The sequence below is a fragment of the Gossypium hirsutum genome, chromosome A05 (assembly GCF_007990345.1).
Source record: "Gossypium hirsutum isolate 1008001.06 chromosome A05, Gossypium_hirsutum_v2.1, whole genome shotgun sequence".
Lineage (NCBI taxonomy): Eukaryota > Viridiplantae > Streptophyta > Magnoliopsida > Malvales > Malvaceae > Gossypium > Gossypium hirsutum.
The window spans coordinates 3,582,836-3,608,713 of NC_053428.1; the positions used below are offsets into that span (position 1 = coordinate 3,582,836).

The 25,878-nt window shown below is 33.7% G+C and overlaps 3 protein-coding genes and 1 pseudogene across 3 annotated transcripts; 2 read left to right on the forward strand and 2 right to left on the reverse strand.

The window, feature by feature from the left end:
• The first annotated feature begins 3,373 nt into the window (after positions 1-3,373).
• Positions 3,374-6,549, forward strand: LOC107958832 (uncharacterized). Its single transcript, XM_016894726.2, has 8 exons — positions 3,374-3,724; positions 3,793-4,101; positions 4,198-4,291; positions 4,373-4,491; positions 4,586-4,690; positions 4,877-4,963; positions 5,044-5,101; positions 6,189-6,549. The coding sequence occupies exons 2-7, from the start codon at positions 3,793-3,795 to the stop codon at positions 5,098-5,100; spliced, it is 771 nt and encodes a 256-aa protein (XP_016750215.1). The 5' UTR covers positions 3,374-3,724; the 3' UTR covers position 5,101; positions 6,189-6,549.
• Positions 6,550-7,323: 774 nt separating this feature from the next.
• LOC107958831 (pectinesterase inhibitor 3) lies at positions 7,324-8,528 on the reverse strand. Its single transcript, XM_016894725.2, has one exon. It carries the CDS (start codon positions 8,045-8,047, stop codon positions 7,478-7,480), a length of 570 nt encoding a protein of 189 aa, XP_016750214.1. The 5' UTR covers positions 8,048-8,528; the 3' UTR covers positions 7,324-7,477.
• A 2,025-nt stretch (positions 8,529-10,553) lies between these two features.
• LOC107958830 (uncharacterized) lies at positions 10,554-11,162 on the reverse strand. Its single transcript, XM_016894724.2, has one exon. It carries the CDS (start codon positions 11,160-11,162, stop codon positions 10,554-10,556), a length of 609 nt encoding a protein of 202 aa, XP_016750213.2.
• A 3,111-nt stretch (positions 11,163-14,273) lies between these two features.
• LOC107961357 (probable flavin-containing monooxygenase 1) lies at positions 14,274-17,070 on the forward strand (annotated as a pseudogene).
• The last annotated feature ends 8,808 nt before the right edge of the window (positions 17,071-25,878 follow it).

Genomic DNA, 25,878 nt, shown 5'->3' on the forward strand with positions numbered 1-25,878 from the left:
TGGGAACAATAACCCGAGATTCACGGCATATAATTGGTATTACCAAACTTGTATTTCAATGTTGTACGTAATAATTATATATGATAATTAGTAGAGAGTTAATAAATATTATTATTTCATTTGTCCCCTCCTTTCGTCGCACCCCCTCATACGTACTCCACCCTTTTATTCCTCTACCCTATTTCTAGCATCGCCCGCATTTATAGTTTAAAAATATAGCATTAGCTTCAATATATCATGGAACACAAATGAAAGAAAGAAATATATATACATTCAAATCATGAACAGTTGTGAAATATTATAATGTTGGTAACTGTCAATGGTTTTATGTTCTTTAAGCAATGCACCCAATCTCAACTTCTGCTAAGTTTTCAATCATTGAATCATATCCCATCAGCCTAACTTTCCGATGAAATACCAATTTTGACCAACTTTGAAAATCATACATATATATATTCCTAATTGCTTATTTTCGGTATTTCATCATAGATTTTATAGTCAAAGTTTAATTTTTTTACCTCGAAACTTAGTTTAATTAATTAATACATTCGTTTTCCAAAAAAGAAGGTTGATAGTGATATGATGCATCTTTGCTCTTATTATATGTAAATACAAGATATATATTTTAAAAAAAATTTGCACCATAGATTTTAATCATATTCATGTTGCATCTTAATATATAAAACTTAAAGAGGAAGACAATTGAGTTCAGGCATGAATGATTTTTCAACCCGTGTAGAGAAATTTAAGAAGATTGGTTTGGGATTAATGTGAGATTGAAAGAGAGGTGGGGAAAATGGTGGACCTCCGACAGGAAAGAAGTGAAGTGGGCCTGAAATCAATTAAAAAACATAGGCCTACTTTTCAATCAAATTGGTCTGAAAATAGTGGTCCCAAACCCAATCAATGGTTCACCCACCTGATCCATCATTGCCCTTCATGCTTCTCTGAATTTAATCTTTATTGCTTTAATCTAGATGGTGTAATTAAGCCAAGCTCGAATATTGCAAAGCTCGAATTCGATTCTAGATTTAAAGTTTAATGTTTGATTTGAGCTCAATTAAATATTTATTTTTAGGCTCTACTTATACCATCACTGTTGGATAATTAAGCTTGAGATATTTTTAACCCACTTTAACATCCCATATTTTCCTATTACAACCTCCTCCTCCTATTTTTTCCTTTTTTTTTATTCTCGATTTTTTTTATTTTTTTATTCATTTTAACTATAATGATTTACTTTTTAAAAAAATACAGTGTGTATCTAAATTTACTTGAATATTTGAATTCCACGAGTCTTCAATGATATTGATGTCTTTTATAGCATTAATGTTAATTGAAAAAATCTTCAATTTGCCTATCATCCCAAATTATGTAAGTAAAGAAAAAATCAACACATAATATACAATATTTGTTAACGCAATTCAAATTTGCTAATTCTACATTTGTGGAGCTTCACTCAGAGAACAATTTTATTCGAATTCAACAATTCTAATCCAAAATCAAATCTAAATTGTTACAAATAATTCTCCAAATACAACTGAAAAAGCTAATGAAAAAAAATCTAACCTTGAGCCTCCTCTGGATCAATGTTTTGATATTAGTGTTTATAACATTAATTATGTGTTATATTATAAAATGGTTGTTAGATATTTGTTTGTGTTAGAGTAGGTTTTGTTTTCCAGTAGATAGCATGTACAATTATGCTTTGCTAGGTTTAATAATGTAATGGGATTGAGTGAAGTTGATGCGTTGTCAGGTTCAAATTATTGATCAATCAATTGCATTGATGGATCTGATAAGTATATCAAAAACGATATTTTATTAATTGATTCAACGGGTTAAAACTAATTAACTTCTTAATTTTACATTAAACATTATATCATAAAATCAAATCAAATGTTCTCTTTTTTTTTTGTCAATTATTAACTATGTTTATAATTTAATGAAATTAGTTGTGAAGTTAAAATTTTTGGAGTATAAAATTATGTACCAAATCATATATTTAAAATTTAATTTTTGCATTGTTGTTAATATAAGAAGATATAAGTTTGAATGTGTTGAAATATTTATCTTTTTATTTAAAAATTGTGAAGGGACAATAAATAATTCTAAATATTATATAAAAAACTAAAAACGTATAACGGAATTAATATTAAAAAAAATAGAAGTGTAAAAAAGGAAAAGAAAATCTGTACAAACCATACATTTTTGGGTTTGAAACTTACGTGTGGCCCAAATGCATCCATCACCCATCGAATTTTGGGCTAAACTTAATATTTGGAACATCATTTTTTTTTCTTCAAATTACTTAACCAGATTTGGGAGACTGATCCCAAAGGAATGAGGGATTGGATTTGTCAAATCCCAAAGTCCAGTCCAGCGCTTTCTTTGGTTATTGATGGATGTTGATCACATGTTGCTTGGGAAGTTCGGGGTGCTATTTTAAAATGGTGGGATCTTGCCTGTGTCATGCCTTCTTCTTGCGAGGATAGTATATATATTTATATATTAATCTTATTTTTAAATAATGATATTTTAACTACAAATGAATAGTCTTTTATCAATAAAATTGATTAAAATTTTATTTTATGAATAATTTATTGGTACATTCATGGGGAAAACTTTTGTGAGTGGGGTTGAAATATTGTTAGTGTCTTTATGTTGTGCTTAAAGATTTTAAAATTAAATAATTATGACATATGATGAAATCTTAATTTACTTGTGGAATTAAAAATTTTTAATGTATGTATATAAAATAATTACTAATAGTTAATGGGTTAATGTTTGGTGGATTGAGAGTGTATTTGTTTATTTATTTCATAAGTAATTTTAAAAATTGAAATGTGTTTTTTAATATTTTATTATACGAATTTTTTATGTGTATAATATTAATTAAAAAACTAAATACATAAATAATATTATTTTTCAAAATAGCGTGTTTAAATCAATTCCAAAGGGTGGAAGAAAAATTCTCTCTCCCTTTATTCATTAGAATTGTTTCAAACACCCTATTTTGGTAAACAATGGTATTAATAATTTGACATATTATTTCAGTTTTTAATTTTTTAATTTGTATTATACAAATAAAAAAATCTTATTATACACTTATAAGACACTTTGTTAAGTTTCAAACTCTATTTTTGAAGTTTAAAATTACACTAACAATGTATCAAATAATTTCCCATAAATTATTATGATTTTTGTTCCATTAAATATATTTTCGAAGGATTGTAAGAGAAAACAAGGATAATAAAGAAAATAAATTAAATTCTTAAAAAAAAAAATAAAGTGTAAGATACTTGAAATTTTGGTTTGAAGGAGGAAATAAGTGTATGGTAACTATTTAGTGCCTTATGTTAATAATTTTAATGATAATATTGTATTGGAATCATAGCCAAGGTAAAAAGCAACAACAAACACCTAACGGTCGCTTCCTATCTTTCTCAACCAAACTTCCATCGTTCAAACAAAATCAGGACTTCTCGAACAAAAGTTTTTAAATTCATCAAAAGCGTCAATGACCATGATCGGGAGGAGCAGTTAATCTACCATTCTCTCGCCCTTATACTATCATTCTCACCTTGTCAAGAAGGATAAGTTCGAAACGGCGCACCTTTGTGACACGCGTTCCGCATTCAGCTCTTCTTCTTCGGCCTTCGGTTTTCATTTTTCAAAGCTACAAACTGCAAATCCTCAATAATCTTCCCTCGGACAAGCACAGGTACGTTATAATTTCGACTGCCCATTAGGTCGTAACCTAAATTTCCTTACTGGGTTTTCGTTTTCAAGATGGGGACTGGAGATAAAGTAGTGGAAATCGAGAGCTTAGAGAGAAGTTTGTTACCGGAATCCGTTACCGGAGAACAGGATTCCGAGGTAGTCGATGAGCCGGTTCTTTACGCGGCGTCTTTTGGAGAGATGGAAGAAGAATTCGTTAAATACCAAACGGCTCAATGGGTTTTATACTCGTTGGTTTTAGTGTTAGCTTGGGGTATTGGGTTGTTCATGCTCTTATACATTCCTGTTCGAAGACACATCCTCCGTAAAGATATTCGATCCCGAAAGCTTTATCTCACTCCCAATTCAATCGTTTACAAAGTAAATTTTAATCCCTCTTTCTCTAATCTTTTGCTCGTTAAGTTGCTATTTTTAGAATTAATATTCACTAAAATGGAGTAAACTTTGGGAATTTAGGTTACAAGGCCAGTGCCAATTCCTTGTTTTGGGGTTTTAAAGAAAGAGAAGCATGTTCTATTACCCTCAGTTGCAGATGTTGTAATTGAACAAGGTGGGTATAATTTATGTACTTGTACCTGTTGTTGACAATGAGTGAACCTTTATTTATGTAATTTCTTCTATTCTTCTTTAGGATATTTGCAGTCCTTATTTGGTGTTTACTCACTCAGAATTGAGAACGTTGGTCTGAGGAGACCTCCTAGTGATGATTTACAAATCCAAGGAATGGTTAACCCGAGTGCTTTTAGGAAGGTATATATTCTTCATTATCAAAATCATATTCATAGTTGCTGATTTTCTTAGAAGTGGATGCTGATTTTATTTGCCTTTCCATGCTCATGTTAAGGCTGTTTTGACACGCCTTTCGAATATGAGGACCGAGGTCTTCTCCCGACAAGTTTCTGCAATTGAAGATGCTCCAAATTCAAAGATTCTTTCACCATCTGCTTGGGTATTCCCGTGAATCTAGTTTGTTTTTCTGATTGGTCGGGTTTATGTATGTTAAGGCTGTTCTTTTATAACCCTAGGCTATCCATTATGATGCTCTTTATTTTAAAGGATCAACCCTCCACCTCAATATAATATTTGACAAATAATTTGTCTGGCAGGTTTAATTTTCCTTTTTTTTTTATTGCAGCGTCCTCCACGTAAGCTTGATGTTGTTCCTCCTTCAGGGGATCTTGCATTACTACAGAAACTAGAGGAGGTTGGGAGTTCTGTGAAGGTAAAGCAAGGATTACACGTTTAGGTCTTCTTTTATTTGCGCAATTGGTCTGAAGATTTTGATTTGATTTTTTACTGCAGAGAGTTCAATCATTGATTGAGGAACAGCATGGTCAAGCATCGGAAACTGCTGCTTGAGGTATTTCAAACTACGGAATGGCACATAACGTTTTCTTTATAGTAAATTTCTCATGCCCCGGGTTTGTGATTGAACATGCACATTGTGAGAAAATTAGCTAGTTTCTTTTAGTAGTAGTGATTAGCGAATCCTAGCTTTCCCCTGCCTTCCTTTGCTTTGCTTATTGACCATTTTTTAATCAAAGGAGTTCTTGCCACTGACTTCATGCATTCAAAAGAAGGGGGAATTTAACAAGTGTGGTTTCAGTCAGTGATTCACACTAAGCTTTCAGCACTTCTATTTCTTTCTTTTGGCAGTGTTGATGATGTTCTTGTTTCTGAGTACACTCAGACATGCCAATTTCATGTTTAATGGCTAACAGTCTTGTCACTGATGCTTCAAGAATGATATTTGGGAAGTAAATGAGAAAGGGCATGAGCATACCAACTTTTGAAATAGCAAGTGTCTTTGTTTGTCTTTCTTGGCCTGTTCTTGCTCTCTGTGCGAATTGCTCTTGGCAATAGGGCATGAGCTAATATGTTGACTCCCGTACCCTCAATTTTGACTTGTGAATGGGATGCAATCACTGATAGGGCAATTTCTGGTGCATTTTCCATTACCTAGATGCAAAATATACATCATCGAAGAAGATTACTTGATTTAAGGGTGTAAGACACAATCAATTAAGTTGCCTTTGTTGCATTTACATTCATTTATTTTGCAGATTGTTGCCTTTTAAGTTTTGTTTTGCAGGTGAGATGGTTTTGAAATCTGAGTGTTTGTTTACTTGATAGCTGTCCAGGCATTGATTTGCAGCCTGCTACAATTCCCCCTATTCTCCTTATTCTTTCTCTCTGTTCCTTTAATGTAAAGCATTTGCAAGTCAAAACTGAACATTCTAGCTTTCATGAATGAATTTTCCAGATAAGCTTAGCAACTTTAGCTCGAAGAGAGCCACATTCATGCCTAATTCTTGTAAAACTTGGGCCCCGGCGCGGCTCTCTTTCTATGCTTAATTTATGGCTTCACTAAGAATTGAAACATGGAGTTTGTATTCATTATCTATCATATATCTTTCTCACGATATGTCCTGAATCTTATGTTGCAGAAAACAGCAGAGCAGGCTGCAAGACCAAACTAAGCAGCCTTAAGGAGTCGTGCATTTTTAAATGACGCCATTTGTACCTTGGTTCCCATTTACTGCATTAAGCCCTACTAATGTGGATGGCATCAAGGTTTTTAGTGAGATTTTATTTATATTTTTTCCTGTAATAACATTTCTCCATTTATTGTGGTCAGTCTTTACTTCATTTCATTGCAATGGATAGGTTTAACCAAAATTGGAGAGGTTAGTTTTGTCATTTTACAGGGCAGTCATTTGAATTTTATGAAGATTTTGATGTATTCATGCATTTCTATCGTGTTAATGTTATTTTTGTGACATTATGTATTATGATTATTTTTGGTCATATGGTGTCTCAATTCATCGATTATTTAGCATACATTTGGTGTGTTTATATATATATATGTATATATATCATATATTATGTTACGTTATGGTTTTTCGTATTATGTTTTCTTCATGTGTTGAGAGTATTATAAATTTATATATAATTTTTCACGCATTAATAATTTGTTTGGGTTGATTTTTGCACTTGTTTATGTGATATGTCCTATTATTTTTGCCACAAAAGTTCAATTTAAAGGAATAATCTTTATGTCCTTGTTGTCTCAGTTAATATCATATTTTATATAGTTTTTTTCACTAAATTTTTATCTGAAAAATAAAGTAATATTTTTTAGAGTAAAAACTTATAAATGTAGAATTAATATTACAAAATTTATTATACTTAATAAAAATTTAGTATATTTGAAAATAATGAATTTTGACATCGATTTTTTTTGAATTTTAATAATTATTCCATTAAATAGGTGGTTTCACCGCAACTAGCCCAACGTGATGAGGACGTTAGGTCCACAACTATTTAGGTTGTAGCCGAATAATGTTACGACACACGTCGTCATAATGATAATTATATATTGAAAACGGGCAGACAGGTTGATGTGTCATAAATGATCCATGGGATGGGGATCCTTTCTATAATATCTCACATTTCGTTTTCAATTTCCGAGCTTGGCCCGACATCGATATGTCACACTTGTTAAAAAAGAAAATTAATTCCTAAATAATTTAACCTATTCTCTGAGATGTACTTAAGCAAAAAAGTGAATCAAAAATAGGATACAAGAAAAAAAAGCATATCACCTTATGTTTAATATATAAATAGAAAACATTACATATACAGGTTGCAACCAAAACCAAAATAAAAACTATATTTAAAAAACATAATAAGCTAGATAAATCACAACCATCCATTATTCATCATCATCAAAGATTCAACGGTGCCTACCACGACTTTCATTGAGCCTATTGATCATGTACAGAGCATTACTGGTAACTTTAGCCACATTCGTGATCTTCCTCTTCACATCAGATTTAACCTTGCCGTCAACTCCTTCGAACCCATCAAGACACGTGTCCTCATTCGTCAGCGCCGCACTCACCCATGTCTGCGCATTACTCATCTGAAACTCGAACGTCTCCCCTCTCAAGTGCTTCAACTCCCCTAGTGTCTTGCTCAACTCCTCCATCGACTCATCTATTTGCTCCACGCAGTCACTCAGTGCGACTCGTTCCCTCTTGTTGTACCCCGTCACACTCGTCGACAAGTAGTTCGACACTTTCCGGGCACGGGACAGGCTGACTTTTACGGCGGCTTGGGCTAACTCACGTGGGGTGTTGGCTGGGCCGGAGTAGGAAGAAAGGGTGCTAAAACAGAGGCTTGGATAGCTGGCGTGGACACATGATGAACGGACCAGGTCGTGACCTGCACCGCTCTTTGGTGTGGCCGCGGAGCTGGAGAGGAAAAGGAGGATGATTAGGACAAAGAAAGGGATTGTCACCATTGTCGAATGGTCTTGAAGAGTTCAAGTTTTGTGCTTTGCCTTGCCGGAGAGATGGATTTTATAGGGGAGAGTGTACTTTTGGGCCATGGCAGCCAATTATAGTTAGGTTTTGACTATATTATCCTCAACATTCTTTCGTTATTTATTTTATATAATAGTATTCGTGTAGTATGTGAAGGGTAGACTTGGTAATTCAGAGATGAAATTTATTGTGAATTAATGCAAATGCAAGAAAAAGATGCAAGACGTCGGCAATAATTAATTAGAGAGAATAACATCCACATCCAGCACTGCTATTTATTGGCCTCTGCATCCAGCGAAGTGAAGACAAGAGTTTCAAATCTAATCCCACTCACTGATTATTAAGTGGGATTCCAATGTAATAAGCAGTTCCATAGTGGCCTAAAATCTTGGTGCTTTAAGTCAAATTTGTTAAATCAAGAACGTACGTCTTTCATTTGCATGCAACTTCTTTTTCTGATTTGGTTAAGGAGTTTGATAATTTTCTAACATACATAACAAGTTGGATGATTGGTTTAGTAGATAAGATGTGTTGGGAATCTAGAATGGATGACAAAACTACTGCTTTTCATTGGATCAAAAAATTGGAACTCAAACATCAACAGTATTGGTAGGAACATTAGATGAATGGTTGAGAAATGTGAGATCTGTTTTAAGTCCATGAATGTGGTAACTAATGCAACCATGGGGCCTGACCAAGTAAATTCAATTCAAGAAAGAAATTATTGAATGAAAAACCTGCTAAAGATAAAAAGTTCTCGGTCCCAAACATATGAAAGTTTTTTCATGTTCTGTTAAACAGGGCATGTGATAGTCACAGTTTTGCAGAGGCTGCCCTAAGACCCACCATCATCGAACCAGCTGTCCCATTCATTTATATTCATATAATTCAAACACTTCCCTTCGTCCACCTTTAAATCTCCTTTTCAATAGACACAAAATCGGTTGGCTCCTCTAAGGAAACAGTTCCCATTTTATTTTATTTTCCCCTTAATCCCACCATGAAGCGTTAGCCAATTAGCCCTACCTCACTAATAAATGTCTTCAATCAATCCTTCCACTTTAAATTTTCATCAAACATGTATGAAAGGTATCGTCCCAATATTGTTATACCTATACTTGTTACTCGATCGATTGTAATATTCTACGAGCTAGGCATCCAGGACAGCCATATTCTACCAATTAAGATTCAAGGACCCTCCACCTTATGGATCCACAAGACAAGTGTATAATGTGGGAACCACATTTCTAATAGAGCAAGTGTATTCCTAATATAACAACTTATACTTAAGAGAGATGATGTCAATAGGTCATCCGACCTCCAAAGAATACATAATCAACAAGAGAATGGCACATAATGCCTTGAGAAGAGCCGCCTGCACCTTTTATAACCCCCCCCCCAAAAAAAAAAAAAAAAAACAAGGCCGGGGAAGATCTCTCTTCCTATCACATTTTCTTCCTCCTAAGTCTTATAACACCTGTTATGACCCTTCGCCCACCAAGTGAATGGTGCTTACTAGGCTCTGTTAATCTGATATTTATTGTGTCTACACAAATATAGGGTTTGACATAAGAAACAGTAGTTGGAAAGCATTAATCACACTATATGTACTATTCCACTCAAAATATGAGTTGGGCAAATCTGTGGTTTATATTGGAATTGGGACACTGAAAATGGTTTTAGTCCATGTGAAGGTGAGTTGCAATCCGTAAACCAGAGCGTGGGAAACTGGCCAGGGTGGGGTTAATAATTTGCACCACACATCACAAAAAAATTGAGTGCCAAGCCTTCCATCTAAGACCTCACATTTGCTACTGCAGTATTTCTGTAAATCTTTTGTTTGTTAACAACACTTCACTTGGGATGCAGTAAAATAACATATCTATGCTCTAAATCACCCAATTTTGATGGTGCGATAATAGTTTATTGATTATTTCAAGATAAAATATTCACTCAAAAAAGCAAAACCCCGAATTTCTGCGTTAATTTCATACAAGATTAGAATACTGTTAGTACATTATCACAACATGTTGGGATCATGGTCCATTAGTTTTGTTGTCTAACCAAAAAGGATATGAGGCGAACAACAGGCAGTATTTTTCGTTCTGCGATATGCTAATAAACCGGCAGATATGTCATTATATTTAGTTGTCTTTATATGTAATTAGTATAACAGTACTATACATATTTTAATTGCATGCACGAAACATCTTGTTTTTGTTCGCATCCCAGTACACCATCTCCAGCTAATCAGGTTTTATTTATTGCTACTCGAAGAAATTTAATTAATTTTTAATTTGATCCTAATCAATTCTTGTATTTAACTAAAAACAATAACTAATTAAAATGCTTTTGCCTTGGTTGTTTCCACCAATAAATATATTTACATTTGCACAGCCATAAAAGCAAGTCATTAAGACAATACTTGAAGAAAAAAACCATTATTACCAAACTAAAACTTAATTCTAAATTAAAAAACATCAACTACCATACAGAACAGCTTGAGCTGTACCTTCCTCTCCTACACGATTCATCCCATAACCTAACAACGTTGCCGTTTATCGCCGACAAATCCTGATAACGGTACCACCCCATCTCCCCTTTCCTCAACCTCAACACTCTTTCCCAACTCTCCCACCGCTCCCCTTCCTTGCAATACCCACCACCGTCACACCATTCCTTCCCCGTCGTTTCACCATCGACGTCACCGTCATTCTCCCCTCCGATATCATCCTCGTAATAAACAGTCAACATTGACTTCCCTCCTTTCGTCACCCCATCATTGAAAACTAAAGGCGAAACACTCGTTTCCGTAACGGAGGCTGGATCTGAAACCGAAGTTGAAGCCGTCGGGTGCTTTTCTTCAACTTCGGGAATTGGTCGTCGAGCATCGATGGATGTCGAAGGTCTTTGTTCACGACCTTTAACGGAACATGATGAGGTAGCGGCGCCGGCGGCTCTAATCCTCCAAAAACTAACCGCAGCAGTGATAACAGCGACCCACGTCCATAGATTATTAACAATAGTGAAAATCCCAAAGCTTACATAGTTAAAAGCTAAAGCTTCGAGATGAGAATCCAACAACTGGTTCATGTCTGAAGATTTTCTAGTTGTGTTTCAGTTTGTTCATGCGATTTGTAATAATAACAATCTGGGGGACCTATAAATGGTAAGGGTTAGGTATCGGGTAGAGAGATATGAGCCGTTGGATGGTCCAAGTTTAGGGTAGGGATCTTGATAGAGAATTCGCAGATGCCGAGAATCGAAACCTAAGATGCTAATATGCTAAGGTAGATCCCAATCACTTACACCGAATTTTTCAACATTAAAATCATGCCAAGTGGGCGCTGATGAGTGGTTGCCAATGGTCCCTTCTTGTCCTACTCTTGCCAATGGTCCATTGTAGCAGCAGAAAATACAAGGCTGAGAGTAAGAGAAACAGAGAGAGAAGACGTGACTGTAGAGTGTGTAATGACGGTAACACATGTGGGAGCAGATAAACGGTCTAATAAAAAATTAATTACTTATTTATTATTAATTTATTTACAGCCTTTTTTAATAATTAATAAGGCTCATGAATTAATAATCCATTCTATAAATGATCTATTTATTTTATAAATTTAGTTTTGAATAAGAAGATCATATTATTGTATATAATTATTTATAATGTTATTCTAATTTATATTTTTTTTCTAATAATCTCATTTAAAATATTTTTTTCTTTTTTACTCGTTTTTAAACGATTTACTGAGTGATATTATTGCAATATAAATTATGAAGTTTAAAACTCGCTTTGGGTATGTAACAGTTTTAAAATTTGTGATAAGTATTTTTCTCATTGATAGATTTATAGAGCATGATTAATCACTGGACTCACTTCAATAGATACATTGAAAAACTAAAAAAAAATATACTTCCCACCACACCAATTTTAGATAAGGTATCTTTAGGATATTAAATTATAATATTGAATTAGACATTCGGTTTGAATTGAACGCGGGATTTGAGTACATTCGTGATTTGGTGTATGATAGCGGTTTGGAATGGAGATGGTATTGGAAGGAGATATCAACATTTTACCCAAGTAAACCGAGATTCAACATTTGTTGTAAACTTTTGTGTTTTACTTTCTGTTTGGCGTAATTGGGTGGATCAGCTCTTACGAGCTTCTGTTCAACTTTTGAGCTTCTGTTTATGCACATTGCGGCCTCTTTCATTGAAATACGCTTAATTGCCTATTTAATCCCTTTTTTTTCTTTTAATCTATAACTCAACTTTTACCCTTTATTCAATTTAGCCATTTTTCCTAATTACTATTAATTAAGCTAAATTTACCTAAGTAAAACTTAATTAAGCTAACTACTAGATTCATAATTACTCCTAATAATTATTAACTAATTCGGTTTACTAAGACGGAGGCCAGATATTGCACTTTTTCGATACCTATAAATTTTGGGTCATTACATAATAATACCTGAACTTGAACTTGTTGTTATCAAATTTGAATTAAATTTGAAAACATCCAAATTTAAAAAACTCAAACCTGCCTAAGCTTGAAAAGACTAAAATTTGATCTGATACAAAACCTGAGACCATAGATATTTTTACCCAATTTGGTCCAAAATTAAGAAGACTTAAACCCAAAATAGTTCAACCACAAAAAACTTGAACTCAAAAAAAAAATCTTAGCTAAAAAAGCTCCAAATTTAAAATGACTCGATTTTTATACAAATTTTACTTTATTTAACATGTTATAAAAACAATGAAATTTAATACTAAAAATATTACTTGATAACTAGAAAATATACATGTTAAAAGAAAAAAAAATATATACGTGTTAGAGAACGGGATTGAGAATTTTTTTTTCTATCCATAATTTTTTTTCTTAAACAGTTTCATTATTGGTTATTATATGTTCAGATCATATCTACTTTAAAATTACTTATAACCTCTTTTAAATTTATAAATAAAAAATAATGCGCTTTAATATACTCGAACCCACCTTCTCTTACATTCATTCACAATAGTCAACACTTGTTGAAGCAAATGCCAGGCATACTTGATAAGGTCTATTTCCACAATTTAGTTCATACTAATCAACATGTTAATAGTATAAGCAAGTTGGATAAATTAATTCATTAAAATGGTATTGTGTAATTGGACCTCCTCCTAACTTAGCCAAATCTACTTTAATTCACATTATGTATTTTTTTTTTGTATTATTTTCATTCTAGAAAATACAAAATTAGTCTAGATTGTGCTATGGCTGTCAATGCTGACAATGCATGCAATTAAAACTAGGCCTGATGATACATGGGTGCATGTATCTGAAATTTATCTGAGTTATTGAGTTATTATTTTTTTTAAATCAAGGCTTTTCACTTGCCATAGTCAATTTATCTGAAATTTAATTTAGACCCAAAATTTGCACCACCTCTTTAAATGACTTGATTCATAACTGTAGCACATTACCTTTGTTTAAAAGTTGAAACATTTAACCTACATAACCTTCAAGGACTGACTATAGTTTCAACTTTTCACCTTGAACCAAAAATTATACCATTTTTTCTTTTGTTTTTAAAGGAGATAGAAAAAAAAAATTCCAGAAATGTGTACTTTTCAAAAAAATTAAACAGCCCTGTCAAAATTTTTTATTAGTTCTCGTACTTTGTATAAGTAGTGGATTTACTCCCTCTATCTTAATTTGATCATTTTTAGTACTTGCAATTTCACGATTTTAAAATTCTAATCCTAATTAACCAGTAGTTGTTAAATTTATTAAGTTTTGCTATTTTTAAAATCTAACGTGATAAACTATATAATCATATGTAATGTAATGTCAACTTTATATTTGTAACTGTCCAATATTCAGGGTGATTTTAGAATTTTTTTAAAGTAAAGATTAAATTGAATTTTTTTATAGTAAATAAAGTGATATAAATTAAGGGAGAATTATATAAAGAAAGGACATTAAAGTGTTATAATAATTGAAAAATATATAGCTTATAATTATTAAATTAAATGAAACTATGAACAAAATAGAAATGTAGAGTATGATCTGAAGATGCCAAGAAATTTAAATTTGTATCAGTTACTTCAAACTATGAAATCAGTTGGCGAAAGTTCCCTTCTCCAACGGACCAATTTCGCATTAACAAGTGTAATCATTTTTTATTAAGCAAGGAAATATTGGTCTTCCCTACCCTTTCCCGTCTATACTAGAACTCTTACTTCAAGTCACGTGCCTTTGACAATGACCTCTCTTCGTTTCATGCAGGCTATAAATTAACATGCAATTCTCACCTTTCTTCACCCACAAGCCCTTCCCTTGATTGCTATCAAAGATTTTCTCCCAAAAGCTTCTAATGGCTGAGAATCACTATGAAAACCCTCCTCTTACCATCTCCAAGATTGGTGTCATTGGAGCTGGTGTTAGCGGCATCGCAGCTGCTAAACAGCTATATCACCATAACCCTGTTGTTTTCGAGGCCTCGGATTCAATAGGTGGGGTGTGGAGAACCTGTGCTTATAATTCCACTAAGCTGCAATCGGCTCGTAAGAGTTACGAGTTTTCGGATTTCCCGTGGCCTAACAGAGACGATCCCAGTTTTCCTACTCATGTTGAGGTAGTTGATTACTTGGAATCATATGCTAAGCACTTTGATCTGCTGAAGTTCGTCAAGTTCAATTCAAAGGTGATGGAGTTACGTTTTGTTGGGCAACAAGGAACGACCGAGCTTGGCGGAAATGGTGGGGCGTTTGGGAGTCCATTACAAGGCCACCCTGTTTGGCAGATTGCAGTGCAAACTAATGGTTCACAAAGCCCTACAGGTTTGTTGCTTGTATAATATCTTATATCATCTATGCTTTACGTAAATCATTAGCTAATACAACCAGCTAAAAAGGGTTTATTTTTGTTATCTTCTTGGCCCTTAATTACTTTCAGTTGTATGCCTTTGAGTTTGTGGTTGTTTGCATTGGAAAATATGGGGATATACCCAAAATTCCAAGTTTCCCACACAACAAAGGTCCTGAGATGTTCCAAGGCGGGGTCCTTCATTCCATTGACTACTGCAAACTGGACAAGGATGCTGCTTTTCAACTGCTGAAAAGGAAAAAAAGTTGCAGTCATTGGCTACAAAAAATCAGCCATTGATCTAGCTGTAGAATGTGCAGAAGCAAACCAAGGTGATTAATTCTCTTTATTATATTTGATGCTTAATATACTAATCGCACCAAATTAAAATTATTGAAAATTAATTTACAGTTTCAAATATTCTTTAAGCATATGGTGCATTTCTTCACCTAGATAGTCACTATAACCAAGTCATATGATGAACTACTTATTTAATTTGTTAGAGACCCCAAAAAGAACCCTTATTTGTTCATTTTATTTAATACCCATAATTATTTTTGGCAAGAGTGATGATTTTTTTTATACCTGTAAATCTTATACATGTGAATCTCTCTCTCTCTCTCTCTCTCTATATGTATATATGTATAAATAGGTTTGTGCAGGAGGCATGCTCTTATTCTTACTGGGAAATGATTTGCCTACAGAATGGTATTTGCGGTTGTTGTATCTGATAAATATAGGGTTTGAGAAGAAAGATAAAAAGGTGTAGAATTTGCAGTAGTGTGATACATGGGGTTGGTAGGGAGGGAACATGATTTTCCCAAGTTAGGAAGGTTGCATGGCTGAATCATATACCATTAGAATTCCAACATGGGGAAATTTAGACTTGTTCAAGTTATTATTTCATTCTGCCAAATGTGTAAATCTAAAACAAAATAAAATAAAAACATGTTTTCAAAAAACTATGAACCCCCAAAAATTAAATTGGAAAAAGTTAGGGTAAAATTAATAGAAACAAATCCTTTATGATTTTATATAATTAACTACGGTGTTAACTTTTACTCCATATGATGATTTAAAGGGCCTGAAGGGCAGCCATGTACCATGGTAGTAAAGACACTTCACTGGACTGTTCCACATTATTCAGTGTGGGGTTTGCCCTTCTTCTTGTTCTATTCTACAAGAGCTTCTCAGTTCCTCCATGAAAAACCCAACCAAACCTTTCTCAGGACCATGCTTTGCTACCTTTTATCTCCCCTGGTGAGTCAACCATTCTTAACTTAAAAACCCTTTAAAAGACAATACGTTATGTATATATATTTAAATCTATAAGCTGGTATAATATGGTGTTTTGTTGGCAGAGGCGAGGGGTTTTGAAATTCATCGAGTCTTACTTGCTCTGGAAACTTCCATTACAGAAATATGGTTTGAAACCAGACCACCCATTTGAAGAAGATTATGCATCTTGTCAGATGGTCATCATGCCAGAAAATTTCTTCACCGAGGCTGATAAAGGAAACATTGTTTTCAAAAGATCATCCAACTGGTGGTTCTGGAAAGAAGGAATTGAGTTTGATAACAATACTAAAATGAAGGCAGATGTTGTGATCCTTGCAACTGGTTATGATGGAAAGAAGAAACTCAAAACTATCTTACCAGACCTTTTCCGTAGTTTAATCGAATATCATCCTTCAGGAATCATGCCCTTGTATAGGTATAAACATAATATTAAAAGAGCTTAGTCTGAGGGTTTTGTGTGAGATTTTTGGGACTATTGAATGTTTAATTCCTGTTCTGACAGAGGTACAATCCACCCACAGATAACCAACATGGCTTTTGCGGGTTATATCGAAAGTGTCGCAGACCTTCACACATCAGAGCTGCGTAGCATGTGGCTTGCTCGATACGTGGACGAGAAGTTTAAGCTCCCGAGTGCTGAAAACATGCTGGAACAGATATATAAGGAGATGGAGGTGTCGAGGAGGATAACCAGGTTTTACAAGAGGCACTGCATTTCCACGTTTAGCATCAACCACGGGGATGAAATCTGTGAAGAAATGGGGTGGAATTCTTGGAGGAAAAGAAGCTGGTTCGCAGAAGCTTTTAGCCCTTATGGCAGTCAGGATTATCGCCTCAAAAACTAATAATTCATCATATAATATTTGAAATATTATGTAAATGAAAAAATAATGATAGTTGAAATACTTTACATATGATAATAATATTTGAAATAATAATTTTGTTTTATAATATTAAAAATCACAATTTTCACAATATAAGTGAAGAAAATAAATATTATATATAAAAAATATACGGAAAAAAATATCATATATAATGTAACAACTCAATTTTTTAGTAGTATAGGAAACAATAGTTTCGAGGCTACCAAATTCGGCGAGTAAATTTTCAAATTGAGGCCATCAAATATGGTTTTAAAAAAGTTTTTGATTTGGTAATTTATATTGTATGACAATTTATTAGGTTCCAGTAGTAAGACCTTAAAGTAAAATGATTTTAAAAAATGAAATATTGAGACGTTGTTTCTATAAACTGTGCTGTAAATATTTGTATAAATATTTACAAAATGCCATTAAAGTGATATTAAAGTTTAAACCTTTAAGAGAAAAGTTCAAAACTAAAAATTCATCATAATAATCAGAACAAACGTTTAAGAGAAAAGTTAAAAAAGGTGCAGAAATAACTGAGGTCATAGAAACTATGATATCATTTGATGTATAAAATCAATGTCACAGGGATTATTAGGAATTTAATAAGATAAAATTAATGCCAAGACAATGACTTTCAATATGGTATAGATGCTTGCTGATCCAATATGATAGGGAAGCTACCAAACTGGATGACCGGATTCTGTACGCTCATTTAAACAGGGTTAGGCGTTGTATATTGTCTAATGTGGCATCCCAGTCGAGACCTGACATGTTATGATGTTAATCCATTTAGATCAAATTAAAGAGAAAAAAAAAAACCTTAGTCGGTCCATGACAGAAGAACTCAAGTTTCTGTAAGCCCAAACGCTAGGTCCAACATATCATTCTCCTCATCACTGGGCTATTCTAATTTATTATAGTGCTCCATATCCTAGCAAAAGAGGTCAATATTAATTGCCCATGAATCAATCAACAGCATGTTTGGTAACACATTGTCCTTAGCATACCATCACTATGACGTGGCATGTTGAACAGGCAAGTGAACCCTCACATGCTCCTGCAATATAACATACAAGCAGACATTAACTTTAGAAGAAAAAGAATAAGGAAAAGTGTTAATTTGTATAATAAAAGAATAAGGAGATTTTAAAATCACAATATGTTCTTCACGTGAACAAAATCTGCTTCAAGACAAACATCATTTTAACAGGAATTCAGTAAGGAATGCTACAAAATTAATGGATTAACAATATATCATAAGCCTTGCCTTCGAGCTCTGTATCATTTTGATGAGCTGCTTCTAGCATAGACGTTCCAATAGTTTCAATTCCGGATAACAGTAATGTGAAGGAGATTCTAATTTTGGTGGTTGAGAAAACACGATTTCAAACCTAAAGTGATGTATGTTCCACGGTCTTTTCGGTGCAAGAACACAGAACAAAACTTTGATTCTTCAAATTTGGATTGTTCTGTTCCTCACAAAGCAGAATGACGGTCTTGTGGTGAATTAGGACCACTGCCTTTCACCAAAAATTATGCACGTGGATTTGTATGTGGCTGCCGCAGAAATAACAAAACAATTGACCGGAATGTTTAAAAACCAGACTAGCAGAGTGGTCGCCAAGGAAATCTGCCAAGGTGATGTGGTGGAACTTGGAAGCCATCGCCCTTTTCTAATTTCAAATCTCGCAGTCAAAGTCTTGTCTGTTGGAAAAAGTGGCCTTCCAATACTTATTGCAACAACTGTGTAATGCTCATCCTGTAGGGGAATGGTCCATCCTGCTACTGTTTGTTGTCACTACCGAATGTTATATGAATTTTAAGTTAGATTCCCTTAGGCTAAAATTGAAGAGATTTGCCAAATTTAAAGAAAAATTAGAGATCTGGACTGATTTTGAGATATTTAAAAAAATAGATAGATTTTAGAGAAAAAAAAATGAAAACACATCTTATTGAACGCATTATAGTGACAACATGTTTTATCGGGTATTTTTTCCTAACTTTTTTGACATATTAATTCTTTTAGTTAGATGGTTAAATGTTAGTATTATTATTTTTGACTTACCTCTCCTACTCACATTTATATTTTTTATTTCATATTGTTTCAAGCTTTTTTGTTATTCTTAATTAATATTTTTATTACATTAGCTCCATTGGGAAATAGTTAAATAATAGTGATTTCATCCTTTAGTGTCAGGTTCTGTAACACCCCTCGCCCGTATCCCTCGCCGGAACAGGGTTTGAGGTGTTACCCAACTTAAACTCAGTCAATCACACAAAAACCGTGCCGAAAAATTTCAATCAATTTAAAACTTTTCTTTTCACATGTAATCTGTCCATATATGGGCTTACGAGGCCCAAAACATCACTAGCCAACATAGGCCTATTTTCATGGCCAAAACACTTTATCAATACAAGCCACCACCTTTGGCTAAATTATAATATCATATACTCAACATTAAAACCCTATACATGCCATAGACTCGAAATACTAGGATTTACTTACACCAATAGCGTGAACTCGACAGTGTGATAATATCTCTGGCGAACTCCAACCCGAGCAAGTAATTGGAGCCAACAATCTATAAAACAAAGAACATAACAAACAGAGTAAGCTTTCATAAGCTTAGTAAGTTTTAAGCAGTGCAAACAATTAAATGCAATTATGCTTCGATTATTCAATTTCTCAAAAGGCCATTTTCTAGGTATATTACCATTTGGCCGAATATACACAAGCACATAATGCACATTCAGCATTCTTATAACATTTAATTTGAATTCATAAAACATAAATCAATCAAATACTTTCACACCTTAACCGAATGTATCATGGTCATAGATATAGTTATAACATTTATTCACATATGTATCATATTATACACTTGTGATTCCATTCAAATCGAACTCACATATGAGTACATAGTGCGTACCTGGCCCACTTAACGTATTGAATGTATTCATTTGTCAAACTAATACGAGGTGCCTTAACCTTAGACTTTTATTCATTCACCGGCATTTTGCCTGCTAGGCTCGAGGCCTGATATCATTTCACCGGCATTATAGCCTGCTAGGCTCGAAAGGCCCGAATACTGTCTCACCGGCATAATAGCCTGCTAGGCTCAAAGGCCCGAATATAATACCAGCACTAGGCCTACTGGATTTAACCCGGATATAATACCAGCACGAAGCCTGCGGGATTTAACCCGGATATATTACCAGCACGAAGCCTGCGGGATTTAACCCGGTTATATTACCAGCACGAAGCCCGCGGGATTTTAAGCCCGGATATCATATTTCGATAAACAATTCACCTGTTCTTTCCCACTTTCATAACTTATACTTCAATCATATATAACTGAAACACATATCTATGAACAAAGATTTTCATCCTTTCAACCACATAGGGTTTAATTGCACATTGGAACACATATCTTAGTACATCAGTTAATAGTATCACATTCGACTAGATATGCTAGTCACATACGGCTCATAACTTTAATTTAATGTTCATTCAACACAAAGAACATATGTATATTTTCACTGAAGCATCATCTCAATACAATACATCTTGCTTACTGATTCGCACGCAACCATTCAAATTAGCAATTATAAGATGGTTCCGCACATAGTCCATCCTTATCGATAATTTACGATGGTTTTACCCTTACTCACATATATGACATAGGCATTTTCACCTATGCTTCTCAATTCACATTCATGATTCAATTCCAATCGATTTAACATGCATAAGTACATATCGCATACCTGACCAACTTAATGTATTGAACGAAATCGATTGTCGATTTAACACAAGGTCTCATAGTTGAACATAAACATTAAACCATTTCTTATATGTTCGATTCACATCAATCATCAAATTCATTTAATTCACATGTACTTAATTAGGTTGTTCGTACCTGAATAATTTACTTTACGGAACGAATCCACATATCGTATTAGCCCATAATCTTATAGCACCACACTTTTAATAGTTTACCGGCAATTTGCCAGCTAGGTAATAACCTGATTTCATCACCGGCCATAAGCCTGCTAGACCTTTAAGTCCGATGTCATTTCACCGGCATTACGCCTGCTAGGTTTGAAACCCGGATGTATATTATAATGCATAACTTATATCATCGATCACTAACAGTTACCTCATCGAAGTTCACATTTAATCACTTTACCAAGCCACTTTTGGCTACCACAAAGGACTTATAATAATAATTTTATACACATCATGGTTTCCTTTAGATATTTAATAATCACAAATCGTGATATCTCTACCAGCACATATACGGCATAGTTTATTCATGGTAACACTCATTTAGTGCATCAAATTTCTAAATCTAATTCAACTCAAGCATAATAGCCATAATCGGCTTATAGCCTTAAATCATTACATATTCGGCACATTAACTAAATAAAATTTACATTCTCTTTGCCATATTAATTTAACTCTTAGGCATATAAAAAGGAATCAAGCTTAAACACTTAAGAACTTACCTCGAATGTTGCCGAACGATTACAACGGCTATTCGATTACTTTTCTCTTTTTCCTTATCCGAGTTTGCCCCTCTATGCTCTTGAGCTTAAATTCAACAATTTTAAACTTAGTCATTATTCGACTATTCAAGCATTACTTTCAAAATATAATATATATGACTTCCACACCTACAGATCATAGTAAGCTTATAAGAAATCAATAAGCAACTCATTAACAAATTTTTTTGTCAATGTTTACCACATAATCAAAATTTTACTGTAAGTTGTCGTCCTGAGCAACAGTCACTAAATCATTTATAACTGGAGCTACTAAACCCCAAATCAATTGACGTTAATTTTCCCTGAAAATAGACCCATATATCTTCTATCCATAAAATTTTCAGAATTTTTGGTTTTTCCAATCAATACCAGATTTTTATTAAAGTTTCCCCTATTTCACTGTTTGAATAATCTGACCACTCTTCACTACGAATCAAATTTCTCATTGTACAGAATTCAAAATATGTTCTTGTTTATTTAGTTTGAAACTAGACTCATTAAGGAGTCTAAGCATATAAATTTCATCTTATGACCATTTTTGTACAATTTATAATGATTTTATAAATACAGAACAGAGGATCTAGAAGTCATTTTGACCCTGTCCCACATCACTTCAAATATCTTATTATCAGAAATTCTTTTGCTTACACGGTTTCTTTTATAAGAAAATACACTCATTAAGATTTAATTACATAATTTATTCAGCTTCTAACTCAACTCTCACAATTTATGGTGATTTTCCAAATTCACGTTACTGCTGCTGTCCCAAGCAGATTTATTACCAATTCATTCTTTCACACATTCTTTGCATGCATGTTATTTAAACATGCATATCACCAATCAATCATCACATATCTATAATTTCACTTAAGTATAATCTCTATTTCATCATTTTAAAACATTCAACATCAAAATTTCTTTGCATTTCATACTATAGCCGAATGTATAGCTCATTAAAAAGAAATTTATTCATGTTCCCTTTCGGCCATAGTACACACATCATGTTAGCCAATTTTCCCACTTAGCATCTAATGCACATATATGCTCATTTGTTTGGCTCAACTTTACCTATCTACCATTATTCATCAAAAGAACATGAAACAACAACCATTCTCTTTAACATCTTCCACAGCCGAATACTCATATCACCACCAACTTCAAAATTTTGGCATGGGCTAAGTAAGGGACTTAGTATCTAGCTTAAACTATGCTAAAATTTCAAAAACTAACATGCATTTCTTACCTTAATTCTAACTCAAAGGTGACCAAATGGCTAAGATTTTTCCTTTCTTCCTCTCTTAGTTTCGGCTATCAAGAACAAAGATGGACAAGCTTTTTTCCCTTTCATCCTTTTGTTAACTTATTTATTCTTATTTTATGATAACAAATCCATTAAATTGATAGTGCTAAATTTAAAATGCACATTCTATTCATTCCCATCATGATGGCCGGCCACTACACATAAAATGGGAGGTTTGACATGCAAATCCTCCTATTTTGCTCTACAAATTATTTGGCCACTACAAATTAGTCTATAGCATTTTCAGAAATTTTCACATATTAGCCTATAGCATTTTCAGAAATTTTCACATAAGTCTTATTTCATAATTTCACTCACAATTGACAAAATCAAAGCATGAAATTTTCACACATGCACTTTCACATGTAATAATCACAGAATTTAACATTTAATTATTTTTGTGACTCAATTTTGTGGTCTCGAAACCACTTTCCGACTAGGGTCAATTTAGGGCTGTCACAACTCTCCCCCTTTAGGAATTTTCGTCCTCGAAAATCTTACCAGAAGAAATAGTTTCCACTCTAAAAACGTTTTCACAAAATTCTCAGAATCACAATTTTCCATTCTTCACATGTATCTCTTTTTACCAAAAATCAGGAACTTTGGTCTACACCAACAGATCACATTATAGATACTTCAGTCACTTCATCAAATAAAACCTTGTACATGCAAACCCCATCTTACCAATCTTTTCTTGTCAGATGATAAATCATAATCCAATAATATTTCTCTCTTAGAAAATAATAAAAATTTTGATTCAATTTGGATAGAAATTCTATCTCACAACCACTTCTATAATACCACTGATTTCTTTTATTCCATATACTTGCATAATCTATTACAACTCAGATAAACAAACATTTCACAATCGGAGTTCATATAAAGATTCTTTACATAACCTTTAATCCATCTGTATACTTATTCCATACCAGAACAATAACAACATTAACAGAAATCTTATATGTCCCAATCATCCAAAATCAAATAACTGTTACTCTGGACTCATTTTGAACTATCACATCTCATATACTTTTACAAGATGGAATACCATTCAATAGAAACAGAAGAATAACATCGTATGAATTTATCCTCAAATTTATTCCGATCATACTACAATGAAATCTTATAATAATAACACTGATAAGGGGGTGGGGTCGTTAAGCCTCGAAAGAAACTTTCATATTTGTATACACAGATAACTTTATCACTCATCATCATAATATTACGCACATTGATTCAAACATTTCAAATTTCCAGCTCATTACAGATACATTTTCACATATCTCAGTAATGCACGCAACTTTATTTCATGTGAATATTAGCAAAACATAAGTGAATTTATCACAATTCAAACTTTCATTTCTCTTACTCAAATTTCCAATAATGTCTTATCAAGTTTCCACATTTAGTCTTGATCACTGTCAATATTTATCAAATCGAAAAACGTCTTACGGTTTTGAGTACATCGCTTACTTGATGCCATAGTCCAACTATGGTCTTATACTAGCTTTGTTCTGTCCGTGCTGATGCCTATTCCCGATAGGTCTTACACTAGCACTCACTAGGTTGTGTCGATGCCTATCCCAGATAGGTCTTACGCTTAGCATAAGTCGAGCCGATGCCACGTCCCCGACGGGTCTTACACTAGCTCATCTGTCTCATGTATTGCCATGGTCCAACCATGGTCTTTTCTGTCAATTCATTAGTGAACGATTGTACTCATTCCCTGCGTTTCACCCAATTTGATCTTTCATTACCATTTACTTTATACAATCTTATACATATCTTTACACTGATGCGCACATATCATAAACTTCTTTTCGTACCTTTCAATTCCGTCATATCACAAATATATTACAATCTGATCAATAGCATTTTCGGATCAATTAATAATAGCTCGGTTGGAACACATCATTACCTGAGCAAAACAATTTATAAAAGCCGGGAGATATCACACTATCACGCTTTACTTACGACATGTATAGCTAGACTCTTATACTTACTATGTTAGTCCGAGTCTGATACCACTAAATGTAACACCCCTCGCCCGTATCCCTCGCCGGAACAGGGTTTGAGGTGTTACCCAACTTAAACTCAGTCAATCACACAAAAACAGTTCCGAAAAATTTCAATCAATTTAAAACTTTTCTTTTCACATGTAATCTGTCCATATATGGGCTTACGAGGCCCAAAACATCACTAGCCAACATAGGCCTATTTTCATGGCCAAAACACTTTATCAATACAAGCCACCACCTTTGGCTAAATTATAATGTCATATACTCAACATTAAAACCCTATACATGCCATAGACTCGAAATACTAGGATTTACTTACACTAATAGCGTGAACTCGACAGTGTGATAATATCTCCGGTGAACTCCAACCCGAGCAAGTAACTGGAGCCAACAATCTATAAAACAAAGAACATAACAAACGGAGTAAGCTTTCATAAGCTTAGTAAGTTTTAAACAGTGCAAACAATTAAATGCAATTATACTTCGATTATTCAATTTCTCAAAAGGCCATTTTCTAGGTATATTACCATTTGGCCGAATATACACAAGCACATAATGCACATTCAGCATTCTTATAACATTTAATCTGAATTCATAAAACATAAATAAATCAAATACTTTCACACATTGACCGAATGTATCATGGTCATAGATATAGTTATAACGTTTATTCACATATGTATCATATTATACACTTGTGATTCCATTCAAATCGAACTCACATATGAGTACATAGTGCGTACCTGGCCCACTTAACGTATTGAATGTATTCATTTGTCAAACTAATACGAGGTGCCTTAACCTTAGACTTTTATTCATTCATCGGCATTTCGCCTGCTAGGCTCGAGGCCTGATATAATTTCACCAGCATTATAGCCTGCTAGGCTCGAAAGGCCCGAATAATGTCTCACCGGCATAATAG

Coding starts and splice junctions, on each gene's coding strand:
- LOC107958832 (XM_016894726.2), top strand. CDS start 3,793: ATGGGGACTGGAGATAAAGTAGTGGAAATCGAGAGCTTAGAGAGAAGT. Junction 4,492..4,585: donor ACCCGAGTGCTTTTAGGAAG/GTATATATTCTT, acceptor GCTCATGTTAAG/GCTGTTTTGACACGCCTTTC. Junction 4,964..5,043: donor AGGTTGGGAGTTCTGTGAAG/GTAAAGCAAGGA, acceptor TTTTTACTGCAG/AGAGTTCAATCATTGATTGA.
- LOC107958831 (XM_016894725.2), bottom strand. CDS start 8,047: ATGGTGACAATCCCTTTCTTTGTCCTAATCATCCTCCTTTTCCTCTCC.
- LOC107958830 (XM_016894724.2), bottom strand. CDS start 11,162: ATGAACCAGTTGTTGGATTCTCATCTCGAAGCTTTAGCTTTTAACTAT.